The 25558-nt window shown below is 36.1% G+C and overlaps 2 protein-coding genes across 2 annotated transcripts; one reads left to right on the forward strand and one right to left on the reverse strand.

The window, feature by feature from the left end:
- Positions 1–98: 98 nt before the first annotated feature.
- On the forward strand, positions 99–25526 carry LOC135681309 (sodium/potassium/calcium exchanger 4). Its single transcript, XM_065195706.2, has 20 exons — positions 99–1682; positions 6680–6817; positions 7402–7478; positions 8960–9034; positions 9426–9510; positions 11967–12073; positions 12253–12327; positions 14247–14272; positions 16139–16192; positions 16661–16788; positions 17082–17124; positions 17903–18011; positions 18927–19009; positions 19581–19633; positions 19896–19986; positions 20502–20580; positions 21141–21255; positions 21479–21591; positions 22828–22893; positions 23763–25526. Exons 1-20 carry the CDS (start codon positions 1520–1522, stop codon positions 23913–23915), a joined length of 1833 nt encoding a protein of 610 aa, XP_065051778.2. The 5' UTR covers positions 99–1519; the 3' UTR covers positions 23916–25526.
- LOC148958716 (uncharacterized) lies at positions 3027–6300 on the reverse strand. Its single transcript, XM_089111700.1, has one exon. The coding sequence runs from the start codon at positions 5905–5907 to the stop codon at positions 3778–3780; it is 2130 nt and encodes a 709-aa protein (XP_088967826.1). The 5' UTR covers positions 5908–6300; the 3' UTR covers positions 3027–3777.
- Positions 25527–25558: the final 32 nt, after the last annotated feature.

A 25558-nucleotide genomic window follows, 5' to 3' on the forward strand; every position in this document is an offset into this window, starting at 1 on the left:
AGGCCCACCGAGGGGGGGGGGGCAGTGGGAGATTGCTCCAGGCCTTGAGGTGAAAGGGGTCCTAAAATTTTATAGCAAAGTTCTTTACAATAACAAGAACTTACAGTTTATGATGTCATCATCACGGACCATATCTTTCTTCTCGCCCCAGGCCCCAGAAAGCACTTGTTATTGTAAGTACAGTACCCATTTTCAAAGGATTGCAGTTGTGCTAAAATGCCAGGGAGATGCAGTTTGTATGGAGGAAAGCGTTTCAATTACAAGATCTAAAGCCCTCAACTGACCTTAAACTTAGAGCTTGTGTTTAAAGCGAAAAGTTCAGCCAAATTAAGGACAGCTGTCGTAAGATCCTGTTATAATTAGTGCCCCGTGTAATATAGGTCATGTAATGTATTAACTATATAATGTCCACATTTCCATTTTTTTGGAAGCTTTCTACTCCATTGTGCGAAGCTACCTCCTTTTTTGTCATCGTGCAGAATTTATTCCGATTTATTGTTAATGTCCAAATTTTTTAAGGAGGGCAAACCATCGTTCCACGAACTTATTTGCAAGAGACCCTCTACGTGTTTTTTTAAAGTACCCGTTTACGCGGGATCCGGTCCAGATCGGATCCATACGGGTTCACCTCTGAAAGCGATCCCAAAAGTGTTCGGATAGCGGATCCAAAAGTATACGGATCCATCAGTTCCCGTGTAAACGCAAGGCCTATCCGTACTCTTTTGGATCCGACCCGGTTCGGATCCGTTCTCATGTAGACAGGCTCTTAAAAAATAACATGAAGTATTAATTTTCAAAGAAATATCAACAATGGTAAACGCAACAAGAGTGTTTTTATCTCATTAGGTAACCCTAGTACCCAAAGGAATCCTTTTAATCCATTGTTTGTAGCCGTTCCTAACAAGATAAGATTAGCTTAAATTAACTCATTCATGACTAAATCATGTCACATGCAGGCACACAAAGTGACTGGAGACTATCAAGATAAAATAAGAGCGTCTTATTTAATCGGTGTGTCTTATTTTAGTTTGAGACTACTGATTTGCTTTGGACGTCAAAATGTAATGTTCTTTTTATTCATCTAACGGGCCAGAGATTGGTTTGACCAAATGTAAATTGGTTTGACTAAATGTCAGCACCATAAAAGTACTATTGCTATGGTCAGCACTCACTATGAATTAACAGATAAAAATCCCATATTTTATCCCAGATAAAAAAATTGACACCAATGGAGTATCGAGATTTTTGACGTTAGTCGAATTTGATGCTTCAACGCCTTTATTCTCTTCTTCGTTACTGAAACCTAAAGACGCGCCGTTAATTTCTCCAAATTACCTTTAATATGTAACACTGATATCAAAATTCCACAGGTCCACCAGTCCGGTTAATAGCATGCTTCTCGTCTTTGTTGTCAGTTACCCCCTGATGAGTGTGACTGCTCACGTTGGCCTTAGATATCCTTCCCTGTTGTGCGTTCTGCATTTGCATTCTAATCACTTTAGTGCTCTTGAACGTCCAAATGGAAATGGAAAACGGCAGTCCAGTGACCTCTTTACGCTACAAACGTTTGAAGTTCGGAAAGAAATTCTCCATCTTGAACAAAACTCTCTTGATCGTTTCTGGTCTCTGCGGGATTCTACTTCTTTCTCAAAGCTTCAACTTATTGCAGGAGAAAACGAGATGTAAGTTGAGATTTATATTCTTTAGATGATCGGCGGTTAGATTCGATAGGATTTCCGAAAAGTGCACCTTCTTGAACGTTTCAAAGAAATTATGCACAAAATCCGTATCAAAATATTTAATAAGTAAAAGGGAAAGATTATGAGCCGCAGCATCGCCGAAAGTCAATTTTCCTATTAAAATAATGTCCAACCCTTGCCAAGAAGGACCCCCAAAATGATTTGGGTAATCTCTAATTACCGTAAATCCTCTAATTAGCCCCTGGGGGCTTATTTATTTTTGATATTTTTGGATGGGGGCTTATTCGGGGGGGGGGGGGGCTTATAGAATTATTGTAGACAATAAGAAGACATTATTAAAAGACCTTGTTTATTTTAGTAGAAATTTCTTAGTAAAAAAAGACCTTATTGGAAATTTGTAGTTCTAGGGTGGGGGCTTATTCGAGGGGTGGCCTTTTTCGAAGGGGGACCAATTCGAGGATTTACGGTACTGGTAATGTTTCGCTTTTCACGCTGATGGTACGAAAGTCTTTGTTAATCAGCGAAACGAAGAACTTCATGCACGGTGTGTCTACATTGCGCCACACACAACGAAATGTGGTGTGGCCCCCGAAATCATATACCATGCAGGAAATATCTTGTAAACACTACATTCTTTTTTAAAACATCAATTTATAAGAACATGAGACTTAAAATTGTTCAAAAGTTAAGATCAGATTACGAACAAGCTGAGGCTGAGTTACTGTAAAATGCAATTTTGAACAACGTTTTATCTCAAAAAGAGGATTTTTAGAAATCTGTGGGTTCTTTTCGATGAATGTTCAGACTTGGCAGCAAACTAATTCGTCTCTCTCATTTTGTTGGCAAATGTAAACTTCCTCTCGTGTTAATAAAACAGAGCAGGTCTTATTTGCAAACCAATCCTGCTACTAAAATGTCATGCAATGCAAAATTTAACTTTAATGGTGATAGCATGTAGTTGTGGGAAAAATTTTTTGGGCGGTAGGCACCATGTTTATTTAACGTTTTGGCATTTTTTGTGATTGGGCTTGATGCCTCTGTTCGTGTTCTGATCCCGTGTTGACAGGATGAAATTTCTACTTTCAAAGGCTGCTTTCTAGACCAATATTGTCCAATAATTACGATGCCCTTGGCTAGACCTTTGCTGGACAAAAATTGCAACAACGGATACCCTTGACTAGATCAGAATTCCGAAAAAGTGCCTACCCTCACGACTCATCCCTAGGTTACTTTACTACGGAAGAACCCCCCTTCCCCTCCCCCAAAGACGGCTTGTTACACAAGGGTGTTAAGAGAAAGAAGCCGCTGCTTTCTTCACAAAGATCTGGACGTTCTCCTGAATGTGTCGTTGAAACGGAAATTATGGCTCGATGAGTGCTGGAAGTGCAAATAAATTGTTTTGTGATTCCTTACAAGCCGATGATGGTAAGCCTTTGTGTTTAAGGAGGCAGTTCATGTTATATTTGAATAAATGTTAGTTTTAACAAAACCAACATAACTTTTGTTTAAGTGTCAATACATACACCATTTTTCTGCTAGTGGATGACATTGAAATAAGAAACAATTTTTGATAATTATTAATGAAAAAAGTAAATTGGTTTCCATGGAAACAATAAGTAAACAAGTGTACTCTTTTTGCCTTTGACATTGATAAAACAAGTTCTATCAACCACAGGAAGCTGAAACTTCTGCAGAGAAACTGCATTGCAACAAGCTGTGCAATGTATTGGGGTTTTGTCAAAATTATCAATTAATAGGGGGGAATGTCCAAAAAATAGTTTTTTGTAGTTCAAATATGTTCAACAAGAAATTTTGTAAACTTGTCAATTCATTGCATAGAACTATCTTAAATACATATACTGTGAAAATTTGAGCTTGATCTGGCAACAGATTTTAAATTTATCAATGTTTTCCTATACGCACGTCTACAATATTAAATTTTGAGAAAACGCATAGTAAAGTTTTAGGATTATTTCACAACCAAAATGATGCCAAAATATAGGATAAAACCAATGTCCTGGTGATAAATATTGTACAATTAAGTCTTTATAATAAACTTCCATGCAGAATTCTTCCTTTAGACCTTATTTTTCTTGAATTCTGTTAGAACAGCTATTTCTTTTTCATCAATGAATGTTATATTTTGACAATTGCTATCATCTTCTGAATCAATTCTTTTTCTCTTATTATTATGTTCATCATCAACTTGCTTTCTGGTTGCTCCTCTTGCTTTATTTTTCTTCTTTTGTCTGACTTCAGGTAGAGGGTCTATATCAAAAGAACCTGCTTTATATGACTTTTTATCAGAGTTTTTTTTATTTTTCTTACCCTTATGACGCAGTGCTTTTCTTTTTGTCTTAAATTCCATGCTAGATTTCCTTTTTGAATTTTGCAACCTCTGTTTGTTTTGGTTCCTCAAATATTTCAAGGTATGAGGACCAAGGTCTTTGATACCCAAAGATTTCATCAGGAGAGCTCTACTTGCAGCTCCAGTATTCCACATGGAAACTGCTTCACAAACAGCTATTTTAACTTTTGTGGTCCCACAGTACTTTGTTTTTGGACACCTGTTTGTCCATACTTGACCATTAAGGCTTTCATTTTGATTCTGGGTCAATCCTTTCAGGCATCTTTGAAGCAATGCATCATCTGAAAGCCTTTGAAATATTGGTGTTAGTTCTTCAAAAAATACACCGGGTAGCCTCTTATCTTGGCAATATTTTCCATCATTGTATAGCTTTTCCTTCCAGAATTTACACCATGTATCTTGATCTTTAGGGCAAAACTGGTGTTGTTCTTCCAATGATAAATAGTTGTTTATGATACAATGATGCTGAATGGCTTTGATACTTTGCTTCATTCCATCAATCGATCCTTTGTTGTTTCGTATTGCTGATCCATAATAGTTTTGAATACTGTCAATAACAACTTTTGTAAGTCTCCCTTTACCACCAACATATTTTCCATCTAAAAGTTTACAACTTTTTCTTTTATTTTTAAATTCTCTCAAGGCAGTGCCAATTCTTTTTTGGATGTGACCTACACATTCTTCTTTTCTGACCTCATAATCTTTGCCATATTTTCCCTCCAATGCCTCTTTAACTCTCCCAAAACTACTGCTGTCTCCATCCCCCACAAAATCAATATACTTAAGTCCCCTAGATTCAATACTTCTTAAAAATATTTCTATTGCACCAGATGCCTCCATTTCTCCTGATGATCCTTCATGGTTTATTTCACAACGGGACTTGTGATTCTCATGCCAAGATTTATATTGATCTGTCTCCTTGTCATCCTTTTCATGACATCGACATTCATGACATGTTTTTGATTTGATAACATAATCAAGAACAGCACCAGTTCTAACTGACATCACAAAAACAACTCCAATCCGGGAAGAATGTCCTCGTTTTTGCCATGTGCCATCAACTGTGACACCAACATTTGCAATTTTCCTACCACTATCATCAAACTGTATTTGAAATGGTTCCTCTTTCTCTGTTATCTGTATCAGCTTCTCTGAAGCTTCAATCAATACTCCTTCAGTCGCTTGTACAATATGTTTGCATATATTTTTCAGCTGTTGCTGATAACTGGACTTTGCAAGTGGAGGTGGTAGTCCCATGGTGCCACAAAAATCTGACAGTCTGGCATGACCCATCGAAGATGAAGCTATGACAGAGCGGGCATTGACCTCTGAAACTTTCCTGCCAGTTAATGCTTTGCTTGTTTGCAGTAGAGTTTCATTTCCACAATTTTTACACACAAAAGACAAGCTTTCTTCAAGTCCTTTTCTCTTCTTTTCATCTACCATGATATCAATTCCCGTTTTGTCGGTTTTACAAAGTGTGCAAATAAATGCTGCTTCTAGACTCTGTTTTAGCAGATCAAAGTCAATAATTTTGAAACCACACGCAGGATGAATTTGTTCATATCTTTTACCGAGCTGTAAAGACCTGTTTCTAGTCTCATAACTGCTTTCATCGATAACGTCGAAGGATGAGTCAAGGTCGAAACTTTGGTCTGCCACACTTCCTGACTCACTAGGCCCTTGTGCACTACTTGCAAGAGGAGGACTTGTAGCCTCCACTGGACTAGCATTCGCTGATGGAATTTGTTCTGCCTTACGAATATCTTGGATCTTTATACCTTTGAATCCCTTACGTACTTTCCTCCGAATAGATCGAAACTTTTTAGCAGGCGACATTTTGGTTTGTGAACTGAAAGCATTTCACGAGGTGCTTCAAGATTGAAGAAACTGAGTTGAAGTGAATGCAATTTTGAATGGTAAAGAGGCTGGAAAAGACGGAATGGACAATGGACAAGCACCTGGGACTTCTGTCGGTTTAAATATCTGCTGTATTTGGCATTTTTTTGTTAAAAACTCACCATAGCAACCAAAAAATACTCGTTGCTAAGGTTTAAATTTGTAAGTGGTCTCACAACAAATTGAAAATTCTCAAAAGTAAAGCTTCAAATACCAGCTTTTCAACCTCAGGGGCATAGAATATGCATCACAGAATGCAAAAAAACAATTTTTGAATTTGGTCCATATTTTCAGTTATTCAGCATTTTTACCCTGAACTGCCTCCTTAAATTGCTGGTAGAGCATGAATTCCATAGAGATGATGAATTCATAAACTCGATAACAGATAAAATGATACTCAGTATCAACGCGTCTTGCTCAGCTCTGCACGCAAAAAATTGACTGCATAACTGTGGACGACAGGAATCTTGAATCTTGGACATGTGCCTACTTGCATCCGGATAACTTTGAAAACAGTTGGCAAGATTTTTCACAAACTTCTTAAATTAATGATGCGATTGCTTTTAAGTTTGATATACAACTGGTCTTTACAATCAACTGAAATCAGCTCGCAATGCAATGAAGTTACTTTCTCTTCTTTTTTAAACCTATGTATCAAAGAGAAAATAGCTTCTTAAAGTTTTCAGTGATTAAGATATCATATATTTTTTAGTGGATCCAGATGGACCTGGTCATGCTGTGCAAAAGAGATCAGTCTGGGTGTCATCAGAGTTAGCTGACAATTTTACAAAGGCGAATTCTTCCAAGAGAGCTGATTCAAATGATAGTTTTGCTGAATGTAGCCCACCTAGTAAGCTCTGATTGCCTTGATTCAGTTAGGCCATTTATACCTCAACGTGCTCTACGAGTTGTAGTGGAGGAGGTGTGGATTAAAACGAGGTTCAAAAACGTGCAACAGAAAAAGTTATAGCTAACTGGTTTGCCAAATGTAGCAGGAAACATGAATTAATGAATTTCCTTTGGAATTTTTAATAACCAGTCTTTCCCCTAAGGGAAGAATTTTATCAAATCTAAAATTTTTCAAAAATGAATCGAAACATTTCTTATCTTTTTCTTGGTAATTTTCTGGTATTGCACAGAGAAACCCGAAAGAAAATGAAAAGGAAACTCTTAATATTCTCTTTTTGTAAAGAGCCTCGGGACAATCATACTGGGGGTTGCTACTGAACGAGGAAAATACATTGTTGCTGGTCCCCTGTGTTTATTATGGACAGTCCTCAATCGAAGTCCATTTCGGTTCTTTGTGTCAAAATTATCGCAATGAAGCTTGAAAATTTACATTTTTTATTGAAATGATTTCATCATTCATACTTCAACTGCCTACTTCTAATTCTATTATTTTTCAAAGATATAACCACAAGCCCTTTTTCACAGGTATCCAAGAATTTCCTAAAGATTTTTTTTCAAACTCACAGCGAAGGAAAGGAGCGGTCATAGTTCACATTCTAGTTGTATGTTTACAGTTTAATTTGGTTTATTTACATTGATTTGAATATAGATAGATATTGATTGACTCCAATATATACGTATAGCATATTCATTCATTGGCCGAAGATCCTGAAGGGGAGGAGGGTCTTTATCCCCTCTCCCAGCCATTTTAAGCAAGACTTCATCCAGGAGGCTTTGCTAAACTGATTCCGAGTAGTACTGTACAGTACCAAAATGCAACTCCCACGCTACAAATGATTTTCCCATTTATCTAAACTGCAGCTCCCGATGCAGCACAAACAAACGCTATTTCCCAGTTTACCTATTTAGGACAGTGTTTAAAGGGCTATTTTAAAACGTTAAACAAAACGAGAAAATTTTGATTGTATATAACCCTTTTTGTGCTTACGAAAGCAGTATTCAATATTCTGATTAATAAAACACAGAAATGCTTTTTGATAAGGTTTTCCATTTGCACCTTAAGGTTATTCGCCATACCCTTTCTATATTCTGATTTCTCAATAACCAATAGTATTCGCAAAATTAAGATCGGATCCAGAAATAACTATTATAGCAAACACTAAAATAAAATCAAGAACTAAGATATCCTAATTTAAATCCCTCGATCCTCGTACATTGTTAATAGACCGTTCCTCACAATAATAGAAGGAGCAGGCCCTGTTGCCAGAAGGAAAAGCAGCTAGAACTCATTCTAAAATACTATAGAAATATAAGTGTAATTGTTCATTCGCCCTGTATAGGCCTAGTCTTGTCAATTATAGTCATTTTGGGACAACAGAGCTTTTCTCAACGAAAAAACGGACTATGGACCATCTTCTCTCTTTATCATATTACAAACATTCAAAGCAGACATAATAAATGGCTTGGTCCATGAGCTATCTCCGCTGTCATAACGGGATTGCTGTGCTAAAACTGGGTACCCGCCTTACCGTGTATTTTGGACTTTCCAGGTGCTAACATAACTGCTATTTCAATCAGTTTTTGGTGATAGGAGGCTTGTTTATTTGTTTTAAATCCAAATAACTAATATTCAGCAATGGTATGGGGTCTCTTGGTGACTGAGTCTAGGAGTTAAAGGCATAATTAAATATTTTTATGCGAACAACCAGTTTTATGAGAAACTCTAGATGAGTTTGTGGAACTTTTAAAAAAGATCAACTTGCACAAGCGTATTTTAAAAGTTGCAAATCTCAGTGTTTGGTCGATTGCTTTATGTAATTCAATATAGAAGTAATAAAAGTAAAACTTGACAGGTTATTGTATAAGGGTCAATTGTAAGTGCACAGAGAGCCTAGATTTCGTCCTAAACAGATAGAGTGAAGCTCTCCAAAAGATTTTACGACCCCGATCTTACACTCGCTAAAATTATATTTTAATAGAGGAATGGTTTTTTGGTTATTAAACGAGCATTAACAGCATGAGTGATTTCACAGTTTCTGTTATGTATTAAGGAATAAACAATCTTTAATTTTTCAATTTACAGTCTGTTTACATGTTTATTGCATTGGCATTTGTTTGTGATGACTACTTCGTGGCTTCGCTCGATCATATATGCGAGGTATCTATCTCCACATCAGTTTATTTTCACATATCTATTTGTATTTTACTTTATTGCATATAATCATTATCATATTCTAAACTTAATTTCTACGCTTCAAAAAAGACAGGACTTTTTCAGACAAGATTTCTACGCACCAAAGGTTGCTATTTCACCACTTGTTGGCCAGTCCCTGTCTGAATGTTTGCAGTTGCTGTAGAATGGAGTATTCTGCACGCATGGTGTACGTAGAGGGGCATTCTGGGGGCTATTTCCTGGGGCCTGTCCAGGAGTTATCAATACCAAAAATAATTGTCAGGGAATTAATGTTTTGTCTCGTTTGTAACAAAAATTTTGAACTGTTGGTTATAAATGAATTTCTATGGGTGACTTTTGTCATTTGGTTTTCTAGAATTTGAATCTAAGTGAAGATGTTGCCGGAGCAACGTTTATGGCAGTGGGGGGCTCGGCCCCGGAGCTGTTCACCTCCGTCATTGGTAAGTTGTGTTTTCCTGGATTTTACGAATTCTCGGAAATGGATAGGACTTGCTCATCCAGAATACGTTCATGGTTGCCTGCTCACTCTAAAACGTAATGCAATAAATTGAGGTTAAGGCACATAACATTTTAGAAATTGTTTTTATTACGAGTACGAAATAAACGCGCATGAAGATTCAGGCATTAAAAACGAGGATTCCAAGCATGCCAGCACGAATGGTAAAAACAATTAAATTATGGGCAGGACAAGCAGCTTTCTATAGATTACCAAAGTTTGACGTCACCAAAAATCTATTTTTAGAATTTATAAAATTTGGCCGCATAACCTGAAAGAACGGCATAAAATACCTCTCATTGTGCAAACTTAGTTAGAAATGTTTGAAACTGGACGAGATATAGCCAGTGAAAGATTTCAAGTTTGCTAACGGATTACTGTTATTCTACCCTGGGTACCAGACTCACTATATAAAATAATAGAGATCTATTTTTTTGACTCACTATATATGAAATAAATCTATTTTATTTCATATATAGTGAGTCTGGTACCCAGGGTACTGTTATTCTGGCCTGGTTCATAAAGTTATGAACCAAGACCAAATTACAGAGGTTTGATGAGGCAAGAGTCTGTCCTTATGAGGCCCTATCTATTCAAAATCGTGATGCCTTTAACTGATTTTGCATATTAAGAGGTATTTCATGATGATCTTTTAGGTTCGGGGATCAAAATTAAGAAATTCTAAAAGTAGATTTTTATGACGTCATCTTTTTGGTACGCTATGTTATAAGAAACAAAGCATTTTTGGATACACGGGATGTATCCATTTTCTCTGGTGGACTCTTCAACTACTACCCACATTTTATGCAGTTGCCGATTGGTCATAAACAAAGAGCCAATCAAAGGTGCCATTCTCCTCTCAAGCTGGGTTGCCGTCCTAAAAAGTTAGGAAGGGGGGCTGTCCGGTTGGCAAATTGAAAGGCCTCGCCAATGACCACACCCTTACCACACCCAAGAACCTTGCATTTTTGTTAAAGAATCTCCGTTGCGTGAAGAAAACATTCAAATTATTCGATGACACAAACAAACTGATAAAAAATCACTCATTCATGAGAAATCTATGATAAAAAGGGTTGCCAACACAGAATTTGTCCAACTAAATATGGACACACTTGTTAAGGGGAGGCTGAGCCCCCCTCTAAATCTTTCTGGATTTTTGACAAGGGGGGCTGAGCCATCTTGAGCCTCCCCTCTACGACACCACTGCTCTCAAGTAACTTAAAGAGTCATTGCTAACAATGAGCCATTGCGCTACGCAAGCATCCCAAAAGGCATTTTCAGACAGTCTGAAATCAATTATGGTTAATCCGTAGAAGTTTGCTGCCATTGTTTGGATTGTCGCCTGGATAATTTGCCACCCCCGCAAAGGCTCATTGTTAGCAATGAGTTGGTATAAATTTCTGCTTACCTATTGACCATTGCCCGGCGTTTTGAACTTTGAGGAGGGTCGGGTGAAAAAAATCATCTTTGCTTGCTATCTTGCAAATTATAGTGTGTATAATGTGTAAAGGGTGTTCCCTTGCAATTCAAGATTTGGAACAAATCAGGGTGAGAAGCTATCCATTTTAACCCAGTTTCCTAAAGGTACTCTGAACTCTATTTTCCAACCTTTTTCACGGGCAATGTCTCTCAAGTTCATTAGAAATTTTGATAATTGATGGAATCTCAAAGAAATTGACATTGTTGCCAAAGCCACAGTGAAAGAGTAGTGGGTCGGCTCGACTATCTCTTTCACTAGGGCTCCGGTACCCAGGACACAAGAAAATGTACTAAGCCTTTGACAAAAATCAATCTGTTTTCGAGTAAAAATTCCACAATAATCTTGTTGTTCTAATTACTAATAGGTATCGTTAGCTTTTTGGAAAGAGTGGCTCAAACCCTAGGAAATCTCATATACAGTTTCGTTTTTGTGTATCCTATTTCCCAATATACATTAAAAGAATCCCAGTTCTAGCACAGAAGTCCTGTTCCAAGTGTGTTTTAGTTCCAGTCAGCACAAGAGTCTGCTTGTACCCCCCTTCCGGATGCGTTTAGTATTTTCAATCCACATTGATGTTTTTGTTGTGTTTTAATCAGATTTGTCTATAGCTGCTATTTGATTAGCGGGGTCTGGTTATCAGGCCTCTATTTTAGGATTTTTACCCATTGTATATGTGAAATCATTGAATTTGCATTAACTAGAAAAGCAAACACCATTCAGGAAAATACTGAGAGATTTGTTGATTGACTACTTAGTTTTATACAATTTTCATGGATCAAATTTTTAACCCTAAAAATAATTTTGATTTAAAAACAAGCTGCCGGTATTTACTTAACACACTGTGGTTTTCTATTTATTGAAAGTAACGTTCACCTGCAGAGAGTTTTTCCATATATCTTAAAGGACCCATCATTTTTCAGGTCTTTTTGTCATTGGGTATGGAGATGTTGGCCCAGGAACAATCGTTGGATCGGCCGTTTTCAATATTCTCGTTGCCCTAGGACTTGTGAGCTTCTTTGCGGGGCAGGTAATTAAAGATTTTAGTTTAAAATTGTGTTTCTATATATCTGATCGTTGTTAGAGCAAAAATCGTTATCATAATCATAATCGTCAACATCTTTATCATTTTCAGAGATCAGAGACATTTATCATCATAGGTCATGATCACTGCATTTTTTGATAAGCATTGTTATTTGCTCTTCCAAGGTCACCCAACTCACCTGCTGGCCATTATTACGAGACTCGCTTTCATACAGTGTAGCCATTGCTGCTTTGATAGGGGTATGAACAATTAATACACTTATCATTTCGTTTTGATGAAACAAACATATGTAGCAAATTGCTAGCTCTTTGTATTGAAGTCTTTACCAGGGCCGCATTAAGAATTTTGGGGTACATATATCAATTAATGTAGTATCTTTGTGTACCTTAAGTAATCCAAGCTACTCTTCAGTTGACTATACTTTTGTATAGGAAACGTTGTTTTATTTCATCCATTTCATTCATTTTCAATTGTTTAAGCATAAGTTTCAGCAATGCTGGTTTACAAGGGGCCATGCACCTAAACTAAAAGAAAAACTTAAAATAGAATAAAGTAAATCGTTGGAATATATCTAAACATGATAGAATTCTCTACCCAACTCCTTCTAATCCACCCTACCCTCGAAATTTTTGATACTTTTTTACTTTTTTTGAATTATATTTTCCTTAATGTGTCAAACTTACAATATATAAATATGAATACAATAGTAAAAGGCCTGAAGTATGATATTAAAAAAAACAAAAAAGAAATGATTTTTCCTAGAACTTATAGTGAATTATCATATTTTTTTGTGGCCCAGTTATTGTTGTAGAGTCTCAGGTTATGGATGCACAGCCTAAGATAAAACAGTTTTTAGAAGTTATTTGCTAGTAATATATGAATATAACGCCAAAACTATGAATGTTTAAATAAAATAGAATTTATTTAATTATTTTTGACCTCTTCTGGAAGATTTTCTGAATTTTGTCGAAAAGGCCACTGGGGTTTGTGTTCATAAACTGTTGTTTTAAAAGCAAATTGGATGAGCTGCTTTTTGGAGGCAGATGTTAACTCCGCTCACTGAGATCCCGATCCACAGTTCTGTATTTTGCGAAGACGGATGATTAAGCATACCGGAAATCCTCGAATTGGGTGGGGGGCTTATTCGAGGGGAAGGTTATTTGAGAGGGGGGGGGGCTTATTTCATATTTTTGTATTTTCCTCAAAGGTCCACATAAAAACGACATAATTTTTCTAACAAATCTAACAAAGAACTAACAAATATTGTAATTTATTATCATCACAAAAGTTCCTTTTTTTGCTTTTTGGTCTCCAATCAAAAGAGTTAATACTGTATAGCTATTGTCCTGTGGGGGCTTTCTTGAAAAAAGATATTATTCTGCAATTATGCTTCTTTGCAAAAATGATTTTGTAGGGGGTGGCTTTTTTCGAGGGGTTGGCTTATTCGAACGTGGGGCTTATTTGAGGATTTACGGAATTGAGTTGACCGACTATTTGACCTCTCTCGACAAATAATCCCCCGGTCACGCACATGGTAGTTCAGAGCGCTGCTTTGTATTTTTTACAGTTTCACTTTATGCATTAGAACTATAAAAAGAAATTAGCTGGGCTGGTCAATCGTCAATGAACGATAACCGTAAACCCATGCAAAGATAAAGTCACATTGAAAACGGCGTTCGTTTGCTTTTAAGTTATGCGCAACCATGGTCCCGCAAAAGTGATTTCATATCCAATTCATTGTTAAGTCGTGGTTTACGGTTATCTGATTAAATAGATTTGTAGCAATTGAAACTATAAATATTTATGTAGGTTTAAGCTACTGCTCAATATTTTGCGAAAGCTCTTTTTCTTTCGATACATGCGATGTCCATAGCCATAAAACTTTAAAAATATTGGATTCTCTTGCAAAACATTTCTTTAAGCACCAAGGAATTAGCAGTGACGACAATATCTAGTTTGATTTGTCTCTGGTGCATGCATGAAATCATTTTCTTTATTGTTTGGCTCCCTCCCATCATTTACTCTTCTCGTCTTTTTGTTCGTTTGTATTAATAAATCTCCCAACGAAAATAATTAACAAGATTAGATTTAGCCTTATATAGCTTTATACGAAGATCGATGTTTGATAATTTACCATTGCATTCGGTTCTCATTGTAGGCTATGTACGATGGATTTATCACGTGGTAAGTGTTGCCTGAATCATAAATAGCCATGTTCACCGTTACCACCATCATAGGAATAGAACAGTAAAGTAATACTTTAGGTACTCCTAGAATGTTACCTATTTTGGGTATTGCCACTCATGCTTGCCGTTGCTTTGTCCCAGTCATCAATTTGGAACCCTAGTTTTAGAGACGGGTGTTGTTGCCTAGTTTTAGAGACGGGTGTTGAGGTTTTTTTTTGTTTGGAGGAAAAGATTACTTGTTCGGTTTGTTCGGCATTAAACTGCAATATCCACTGCCATGCCCATAATCGAACCGTTTCCAGATCATTATTTGAATCGAGACAATCTTTAGCCTCATCATGAAAAACTGTAAACAGAGAAGTATTATCTGCAAATAGGTTAATATCACAGGCTACATTATCAGCCAGATCATTGATGCAAACAAGAAAGAACAGGGGGACCGAGAACTGATCCTTGCGGAACTCCTGCAGTTACTGTTTCCAACTCTGAATTTGTACCATTCAGGGCAAAACTCTGCAAACGGTTTTGTTATAAGCTTTTTTATTAAGAACAGTAAACATTTCCCTGAGATTCTGTTTGCTCTAGCTTGTATAGAAGACCCTCATGCCACACCCTATTACAAGCTTTCTACAGGTCGAGGAACACAACACGAGTTGCCGTATTAGGAAGGCTTTCAAAGGCTGTGTAAAAGCCAGATTGACTGGACGTCAGAATTTGTTGTCACAGGATATTTGTACATCATCATTTCTATTCCACTTGTTAACAATGATAATAGAAAGCTGTACAGGGACAGTTCGAAAATAGTTAACATAATTTTGTTTCTCGATCCATCACGTTCAAATTTTTGCCACGTGACTAGTTTCATTTTCAATACGCGCAAGCGCGTGTAACACCAAATCTGATTCGATCTGTGGATCACCTTCAGCGGTGGACTTTTGGATTTATAGGCACACATTGTATTTTAGACTGGGAATAATTGTAACCTATGCAGAAGCAGCGTGGGAAAAAGGCTTGCATGCAACCTTGTGATTCTTTTCACAGCATTTGAAATGTTTAGGGAGAGCTTGTATTTCCGTTTGTTAATAGGTAATAAAGTCTTCTGCATGTTTCACAAAGCAATTGGTATTAGCGACAATAATCTTCAAAGAATATGCGACATTTGCGAGAGGCTCAATAAATTCTCTGTGTAGCTCTTCTTGTTAGCTTGTCTAGAAAAAACCAGATTTTAAAAGAACTATGCCTTTATCGTTATTGGTTTTACTTCCTTTCATATATTATAGCTTTATTTGGCACCATTTCGAAAGTCATTTTTTCTCCTCCTAAATTGTGTAGATTTGAATAAAAATTGTATTAGAAATATATATGAATATTAATGGTATAAGAAATAATTCTTCGAAGGAAGAGGGTGGGGTACACAGGGTAAGGATGAATGTTATTTCACTAAAGTAACCCTCGAGAAAGTGTGTTATCATTTATAGATAATTTTATCTCGTGTTACATATTCTCCTATTTTGCTCTTACTTGCAATATCATTTGTATCTCATATACTATCCACCCTTTCGATCCAACCTGTACTTAAAGCCCAAAGAGAAATCTTTGAACCCTTATAGGCTAGAACTACGATCCGAGGCAAAATGTGAAGGAAGGTGACAACTAGAACTAATTGGTTGATCATTAAAAGTCGAAAATGTTACCGAAATTTTAAAGGGATTATTCTGTGACAGGGGTGTAAACCAAGTCCCTACAACATTCCATAATCCACAAAACTCTATCTTAAATGCTTTGAGTTAATTCATATTTGATTTCTGTAAAAATAATTCGCTGTAATATATTATAAGTATCAACATAAATTATTTCTTGCTAGGTACGAGAGTCTTATCATGTTGTTACTATATGCCGGGTACATTACTTTGATGAAGTAAGTTTTATTTCGCTTAAATACTTTTCAGTTTCTTAATTCTTGGAAATTCCCAATGTATAAGAAACATAAAGGGTTAAAGGCCGTTTTCCTTAAAAGCTTTAAGTTCTTTTTCTTTAAGCAGGCATGTTCTAGAGTTTCTTCACGAGTCTATGTACATCAATGTGCGTTAGGCTGTTTAAGTTGGTTAAATATTTGACATAATTCACCTACCTGAAAGCCCCAAGTCTGATAAAAGTAATCCCAAGATAACGGATGGGCCATTTCTTATTTGATTGTCTTCAAGACACATTTAGATTTCCTATTTTTAGAGGGCAATTCTATCTTAAAGTTCAGAGAGTAACAGCTTAATAGAGAACCTTACCAACCCTTCATGACCCATACAAGGCTACACTTGAATAACGCTGCAATCTTAGGATGAGATTCGGCACTCATGCTGCACTTTTTTGTCTAATCTATGTTTATCAGGTTCAATTCAACAGTTCTCAAAATAATTCAGCCAGAATCAGTCTACGTGAAGGAAGAAGAAAAAAATCCTCTATCTAATGGTACAGTTGATTATGGTTCTACCATGCTCGAAAATGGAGATATTCCTGGTAAGATATGAATATACATTTACGTTGTCTACTCCGAAATTCATAATCGTTTTGTGGCTAGGTCACTAGCTTTGTTTAACCCGAAAGTGACGTCACAATTCACACCAGTCTTCTGAATATCTACTGAATCCTCATGGATAACCTATGAGTTGTTGGCATGATTATGTGGCTGCTTCTCCCAAAGAAAATAACTATTTTATTATGTAGTTTTGCAAGAATTTTTCTAACAATTTTAATAGATCGTCTAATGTTTTTCAAAATGGCCCAGTAATAAGAAAACTTTATTTTTGCAGCGTATTGCGGCAGTCCTGACAGTTACCAACTTGTGACAAAAAAGTGAGTTCGTATTATAGCCCTTTGTACTGAGTTTGTTTCACATTTTAAAAGGTTGTTTGTTTAGGAAAGGTACTGCTTGCAAAAGACTCTTAGACCTTAACCTGCAACGGTGGAAATATAAAGTATTCGTCTGTTTGACAAGGCATCTACATCTTGATCACTCATAATTTATGGCTTTTAGATTGCTATCGATGGATAGTATCGTTATTATTAAGAACACAATCTACATTTATATTAGAAGGCCTTAGTTCATGCCAAGCCTTAATAGTCTTATAAATTTATGATTCAGGGCCTGAAATTATTCTAAAATCGTTTTTCAACGAGACAACGTGTAAATTTGGTAAGAAACTAGACAGAAAGTTCAAATGTTGCTTCCGTAGTGCTTGATTGTGAAATCAGCCTCGGGAAATGAATCATACGATGACAGTGAAAGCTTGATGAGTGTTCCTGAAACTTTTCCATACGTCACACTTGTCTTGTTTGCTGAAAATACAGAGAAAGATAAGAAGTTAAACTGTCGGTGAAATTTAAGCCTAGCCGTTGATATTGATCCATTCTTAGATTTCACCCATTCTGAGCCTCAGTTTTTATATCTTTATTAATTTAAATTTCTTTATTATTTCTTAATTTGTTTGTTATAAGAAAAGGTTGTATTTGTCTTTGCTGAAAAATCTTCGAGTCTTGTTGAGCACAATACAAATCATGCCAATAGAGTTCATCAGAATTTAAACTACGTGATATTAACATATAGATTGGAATTCATATATTTGTTTTATAGAATTCGTAAGCTTACGTGGAGGGAAGTCGGTATGATGGTTATGTTGAGTGACAGATTTCAACCAGCCACGCGATTTCGAGCAGCATGTTACATGGTAACAATGCGACAGGTATGGATACGCAACTACTATTTAAAATATTTGAAGCCAATCAGATTGTTTGTTTACATTTTGAAACCAGACGAGAAAACTAATGAGATAATTGTTTAACGACGGTTTTTGCATTCAAAATTCACTTTTTGTGGTGTTTGTGAGTTGTTTCTCCAAAGCTTTGTATATGAGTAGCAAGAGTTGATGTTGCTTTCGATCCAACGTTGTTTTTCCTTTGGTTTTTATTGTATTTTGTGCATTTCCATTGGCTTGTGAAAATGTAAACAAACAATCTGATTGGCTTGAAAAATAATTCTTGTTTTTTTACGCTCGCATTCAAGGCGAAGTCAAATGATTTTCGATTATCTTTAACAGCACGCAAACGTGCCTTTGCCCTTTGAAAACCGCCATCTTTCTATTTTGCATGCAATTGACTAATTCTTCACGAGCTGTGTTGCATAGTATGTTAAAGTATGTGCAATGAGACCATGAATAACGAAGAATACCTCTTAAATCCTAAGAGCTGATATTGGGCCATTTTTCTGGTTCCTTTAATTTGTTGTTCTGTATGCACTCAAGTTGTTATCTGACCAAATACTTTCCTCATTTTCGCTGTCATTTCCTGTACAAAATTTTTCCAAATGTTACCCTTTAAGCTTTTAATGGCTACCCTTAGCTTGATTAAGGCAGTAACCCTAGCAAGACCAAATGGTCAGCGTTTCTATGGAAAACAACAAGCACACAAACTTTAAAACTTACAAAGTCAATGATGTTGTCTGTAGAAAGTTTTTTAAGTGGCTCTATGTGCAAAATAGGTGTAGCATCTATGGTTCTGACGGCCTTCTTTAATGAAAAGATAACAGAGTGCCTGAAAGATTAAGCAAAATCTTTATGGTGTTTTGGAGGGTTGTTTTGATTTCGTTGTTGTTGCTGCAGGATGATGGTCACGAGCATCAGAATGAGAGTGACACCAACCAGAATGAGCCTGCAGACAATGTTAGCAAGAATTCCTTCAAAAAGTAAGTTTTTTCGTCTCTGTTTGATTGTTTTTCTCCTCGTATAGTTACATCGTCCCTCAATTTTCTTCAAATCTTACAAATTTTTACCTTTTTTAAGCTTGACATTTTTGCTTGATATTTTGTCTCAGTATAAACTTTTTCCTCAATCTTTAAGTTTCCCTCAATCTTTTCACTGGATCTTTCGATTCATATGACTTTGAAGGTACGGTTAAAACTAGTCATCATCATCATCATCATCATCATCTCAGCCCGTAATGCCACTGCTGGCAGATGGCCTCTTGCATCCACCTCTTTCCTGCCTTCTCTTCGATGTTGTCCCTCCATCTGCGTTAAAACTAGATCAATCATGTGTGTTTTATTGACTGCTTTGGTTTTTTTTATAATTAAGGTAGTTGGGTTGAATGGGGTTTGGTGTCACAAACGATTTTCTAAAATCAATTTTCATCAAAATTTTGCTAAAACATTGCTACTTTCTGTGATAGCTATTTATGGCAAAGCATCTAAAATCCTTCATTTCGATGATAAAAATTTGATGTACATGGAATCTAATGCAACAATATCTTTTCCATAGTGAAAGTGGTCATGTAGATATCAAGATTGAAGCTGGACCGTTTTATCCACAAGGTAAAAAGCATTTACAGAAGCTGATTATCAAAATTGTTTTAATAAAATTAAGATTTGGCAATTAATTTGGAAGTAAATTGTTGCTCTTTGTTTTGTTTGGTAGAGTTTGATGTTTTCTGTGACATATTCATCATGGAAATTAAAATCTTAGAGATTATAAATTGAAGATAGTTGATAGATTATCTGCCAGATTTAGAATATACGTCACTGATTGCTTTTTTGTAAATGGACAGTTTTTAATGTAAATTGTTAAATTTTCTAGATAGATCATGTTTTGGCATGGTATTCTGGATAATATCAAGACCAATTGCATTAATTTTACATTTTACAATACCGGATTGCAAGATGGAAAAGTATGCATAAAAACATCCTTGTTGTTTCCAAACTACCATTATAATTAACAAACTCTTACCATAAAATTGCATTCAGCTTGAGATTACGAACATAAACTTAAATATGCCCTCTTTTTGCACTGGACCTGTTTACATTAAAATACCAAATTGAAGACCTTTTAAGGACCTTTTGAAGGCCCGTGCCGATTAACGGTATAAAAACAATCTTTTCTGTCTAATGAAATTGTTTTTTGCACCACCTTGCAACTCATGTCGGGGCTACATCGTATTGTCAGCCACTGTATGTAACTGCCAAATATGTAGGAACTTTTGTCGACCTAAGATCACATTAAATCTGGGTTACAAAGGAGGTAAAGAAACGGTCTGACTTAGCGAATGTCCGACTTATTCGGGGTAGAATATTTGCGTTATTTGTGGGACTTCCTAACTAGGTTCAACTGTATGTTCAAAATGAGAGAAATGTTTCACTTGCTGTAAATGCATGCTCTGTAAAGACTTTCTTTGTTTTTTTGTAGATGGGCTCGATGGTACATGGTAACTTTTCTTATGTCAATTATTTGGATTGGAGTTCTTTCTTACATCATGGTCTGGATGGTAATGTCTTTTGTTAACAAACCTCGTTATCCTAGTAATGTGTCAGTATTTATTTCCAAAGTAACTCTTGTTAAGACGATTGCATGTTTTGAGTCTTCTCTGTTTGCAGTGCTCGTTTGATTTTCTAGTTTGAGACCATTTCATTTTACCTCTGTTTTTATTTGTAAGTCAATTCATTTAGCTCCACTAGGCATCACTACATTAAGATTTATTCAGTGTCAAATCAAAAATCATTCACCTATATGGGTTAATTTCAAAAATTTCTAGAATTGACTTACGGAAAGGATGTCGTAGTGGAAGCCTTTTTGGAGCTTTTTGGAGCTTTTTGGAGCAAAATAAAAGCATATGAATCAATCCCTCGGAACATTATTTGTTCCAAGGGGACGCATTCTTGAACACTCTTGTTAGCAATGTTTTCATAGATTAATCGTTAACTTAGCCGTGGATTCCTGTGGATTAAGTGCAGGTTTATTTCATGGACACCTTTGCCTTTCCTGCTTTGAATCTTGCCTACGATGGGAAATTCAAAATCTGGCATCTTTCTCGCTGTCTCTTAACAGGTCGTCATCATTGGATACACTTTAGGAATACCTGATGTTATCATGGGGATAACCTTCCTTGCAGCTGGATCCAGTGTCCCAGATGCCCTTGCGAGCCTAATTGTTGCGAGACAAGGTATTTTGAATGCAGAGAGAGTCTACAAAACCGTTAAAATTTATGATAAAAATATTCCTTTCATATAAATATTTTGAAAATCTTTTGAGAGTGACCATGTATTCAAGTCACAAAAAAGTGTTTTTTTATTATTCTTGGAGTCGGAGACGATTCAAATATCAGATTTTTGTTATTTTGTCCATTCATTTTTAAGACTTCTTTACTTCTTTTTTCCCGATCTAAGGTCAAGGAGATATGGCGACGGCAAATTCTATTGGAAGCAATGTTTTCGATATCCTCATTGGTCTTGCATTGCCATGGTTTTTCCAAACTGCTTTGCTGCATCCTGGTTCGCGGGTAAATGTTTCTCTTTATACTTGGTTGATTATAAAAGGTTCTTGTTCAATCAGATATTATCATAGTTGTCAACAATCATGCCTTTGAGTAACAGCCTTGTCGCAGAGGTAGACCCCCCCCCCCCCTTTTATTATCCTCTAGTTGCTCTGATTTGTCTTCTGGAAGTTTATCTCTATCACGCTAAATTGACTCTGTTTACACGAGATCTGGACCAAATCATATCAAAAGTATCTAAATTCGATACAGAGATACTTTATATGCATTTACACAGGATCCCACCTAAAACCATTTCCTTTTACACGGGATCGGACCCAGATGAGATCCACTTGCTACACGCATGCGCATCTTAAAAACTGACACGCACCAGACGTTGTGTCATAGAGATACCTCTTTAAATTTTTCAACGAAAGAAACTGGGTAGAAACAAAATGGATCAGATTTTGACGAGACGGGATTCATTCAGGATTGCTCCTGAATGTGACCCAGAATGTTTTCGGATATTGGTCCAAAATTATATGGATCCACCATTTCCTCTGTAAACAAAAAGCTTGTCCTATATGGATCCACTCCTTTATAAATAGGATCTTAATGGCAAGACCACTTTAGTTCCTCTTTTCCTTTTCTAAGTTACAAAGTATAAAATTATCATACGCTTAAGCTTATATTTTTTTTGTCTCTGCTAACTTCACATCAGCATTTCTTGATGACAGCGTTTAAGTTTTGCCTTTATGTCTTCAAATTAATCGTAGGCACTGTTTTTTGTAAATTTTAGTTTTTGTTAGTTTTTGTAATGCTTCATGAAGTGTGAAACCGAGAAAAATCAGCATGCTTTTAGTCAGCATAATGCAAGCACGTTATTTATCTTATAGGGCCTCTACGCAAAACGTGAAGTTTACATTCAATTTATATCATCGTAAGACTAACATTCTAGAAAAAATGTTTCTGTAGCAGAAGTACGAAAAATTAAAGAAACTGGATATAGCTGAAAATTTAAACTGATGCGGCTACCGAAATGAGAGTAGACGAAAACGGCATCTTTTCTTCCCCAAAACAATTTTCCCCTTTTTGAATTCGCCACTATAGCTACCCGTCAACAATCAGCTTGGCAACACAAAAGCCCTGAAATTAATATGAATCAGTATATTGTGTCTAGGGAAATTTACCATGGCTTCTATCAAAAGTTGGGCATTTCAATGTTGCTATCATTTCCTTATATATTCTTTCTAATACCAACAGGTCAAAGTGAACAGTCGTGGGCTCATATATTCTGTTGTCCTTCTATTTACAACTGTCTTTATCACGGTGAGTTGAGTTAACCTCTTACGAAAGTGGATAATAGCAAAGCACCAACATTGGCGTCGCTTGACCTTCCAGACTAGGGGGGTGGAGGGTCGTCAATAGAAAAATTTACCGACAAAGACATAGATTGAGAAGAATTTAGCTACTATTTTACCTACTTATAGCTGATTTTACCGACAAACCAAGGATTTTGTAGACAAACTGAAGACTTACCGACGAATTCATGAAGAATTGGGGGGTGTTACACCCCCATACACCCCCGCTAGCTACGCCCCTGAGCACCAATGCAAAATTCTCTGTCAAAAGATTTACCAAGCAATTGATAAAGTGTTTGACAGTTGTTTTTGCATTTCTTGCGTTCTTTTGAAATTGTTCTCTTGCTTATGACGTTGTAAGATGTTTTAAGCCAGGAACCTTCAGAGTTAACAATAACGTCAATCCTTCCTCCAGACAACACCCTTAACCCATAACAATGGTTTTGTAACTGTTCTCATCAGCCTTTCATTTTGTTTTCTTTGCATATGGAACATTTGTTTATCTTCAACCAGAAAAACCAATACAATATTCAAAATTAGGATTTCACCCTTCGGAAGATGCAATCATCACATGCAAACATTACATGTATCATGGCACCTCAAGAGAATGTGCGCTAGTTAAAGACAAATTGTTTTTATCACTCTGAAACATTTGTGAATTTTCCAGAAATTGAGTTCTCTGTAAGCAAAATTAGAATTTTTGCTCGCGAAGAATACCAGTCAGCGTTTTAGCGTGATTTAGTCATGTCGACAGAATTGGTATTCAAAATCACGAGAACATTGAAGGTCATTGCATCAAATTCTAGATTTAATCAATCTACTCAATTGTTTTTCTAGATATTATCAATCCACTTTAACAAATGGAGACTTGACAGAAAGACTGGTGTTGTATTTTTTGTTGCCTATTTCATATTTATAGTAATTTCAAGTCTCATAGAATTTAACATTTTTGGATTTGTTAATCTTCCTACCTGTTCACTATCAGAATAATGCATCACGTAAAACATTTACGCTTTTATCCAGTTTATGAACATGCTGAAGCTGTTTGGAATCACAATAGATATTTAATCCTTGCCAGAACCTCTTGAAATATTCAATCTTCAAAACAGGGGCGGACACTTGGTCAAATATTGGGAGGGCAAGCCTATTGTTTTGCTAAGATGACGTCATATTTTCCATTGTTTTAGAACAAAATGCTATTGTCCTAAAAAAAATTGGAGTTCCCCACCTCCCTCGCCTCCCAGGTGTCAGCCGCTGCTTTGAAACACAGTGCGCTTGCTACCATTCCAGACCGGCCCGCTGATAACACGCACACTACACCCTCACCTCCCCAAAACGTTTTTCGGTTAGCAAATTTCTATTCAATCTTTTCTGGTTCGTGTTTAGATTTTCGGGAATTAACTTAATAATTTACTGAAAATTGCTTTTTAATTTGTAACAACTAGCAATACAGGCGAAAACTCATTTTTTTTAAGTCGCACGTGCATCTTTCCGTTTTATATTCGCTTTACGTCAGGCGTGACAAAACCAATGATTACCATGCCCAAAAGCCAGGCGAGAAATGGTTGTTTAACAATTAGATCTGAAGTTACGAGATGATTTTTGGTTGCTTTAGTAGCTTTTTCTGTTATTTAGTTTAGACTCATTCATTAGCTTCATTTATAATTTTATAATTACACACGCACTAATACATCTACATTCAAAATTTCGCACGTTTTTAACCATATCGCACTGACGTTCATGTGTATAATGTCATCTGTATTTTATTGCAACTTCATTTTCTAGTACATTTTCATCACATTTATGTCAATGCTTTGCATACTCAACTTTTGACGCATTACAGTGTAAGAAAATTTTAGCAATAAGTTGGTTTGTATGGATACTGGAATGTATTCTGTCCAATAAATATCCCTTTGGGAGACCTTTTCGAATTATGACCTCGTTTTGTTAACATGCTCTAAAAGAAATGTGTTGAATTTTAAACGCTGAATTAGATATTTTTTGAATTACTCCTATAATGTTTAGTATTGTAATCTTGCAAAATGATAATTTCTGGTGCTTAAAAGAAATTTCCTTAATTCTATATTTAGCTGAATATTTAGAAATATATTTTGGAATTCATAAACTGTGATCCGTCTTTCACAATGAAATGTTAGTGTATTGTTTCCATTGTTCTCGCCTGCTATGAAGGAGTGTGTCCTGGTTACCATGGCAGGCATCAAAGCAACTCTTACGTCATTTATTGCTGCTATTTCTACGAGCTGCTATGCTACAAAAAACCTCTATCATTTTTATGGCAATGTTTGAATTGTTGAAAGCTTGGATTGAGAAGGCTAAGGAAAATAGTTGTTTGTGTTATCAAGTGCCTGGTTTTACAGAAAAAATATGATGAAATCTGATATTTGCAGTTTTACGTGCTTGCGTATTTCTGGCATTGAAAAAACGTCTGAACTTGTTCCAAACATTGGTTTACAACTGCAATACTCAAGCAACACTCGCCCTTCAAAGATAAGTTATTCAAATATTTAGTATCCTACACTTCAAGTATCAAAACAACTTGGAGAATCTCCGGAAATAAAGTATTAAAGATTATAATCGAATTGGCTGCATTACTGCTTTTCAACCTAGCAGAT

This window comes from Rhopilema esculentum, chromosome 12 (assembly GCF_057945365.1).
Source record: "Rhopilema esculentum isolate cy_ngs chromosome 12, ASM5794536v1, whole genome shotgun sequence".
Taxonomy (NCBI): Eukaryota; Metazoa; Cnidaria; class Scyphozoa; order Rhizostomeae; family Rhizostomatidae; genus Rhopilema; species Rhopilema esculentum.

What these genes read in the sequence shown, in the direction of transcription:
- LOC148958716 (XM_089111700.1), bottom strand. Translation starts at nt 5,907, where the DNA reads ATGTCGCCTGCTAAAAAGTTTCGATCTATTCGGAGGAAAGTACGTAAG.
- LOC135681309 (XM_065195706.2), top strand. Translation starts at nt 1,520, where the DNA reads ATGGAAATGGAAAACGGCAGTCCAGTGACCTCTTTACGCTACAAACGT. An exon ending in TGCTGAATGTAGCCCACCTA is followed by an intron (nt 6,818 to 7,401) that starts GTAAGCTCTGAT and finishes CCTTTTTCACAG; the next exon opens with GTATCCAAGAATTTCCTAAA. An exon ending in TGCTGCATCCTGGTTCGCGG is followed by an intron (nt 21,592 to 22,827) that starts GTAAATGTTTCT and finishes TAATACCAACAG; the next exon opens with GTCAAAGTGAACAGTCGTGG.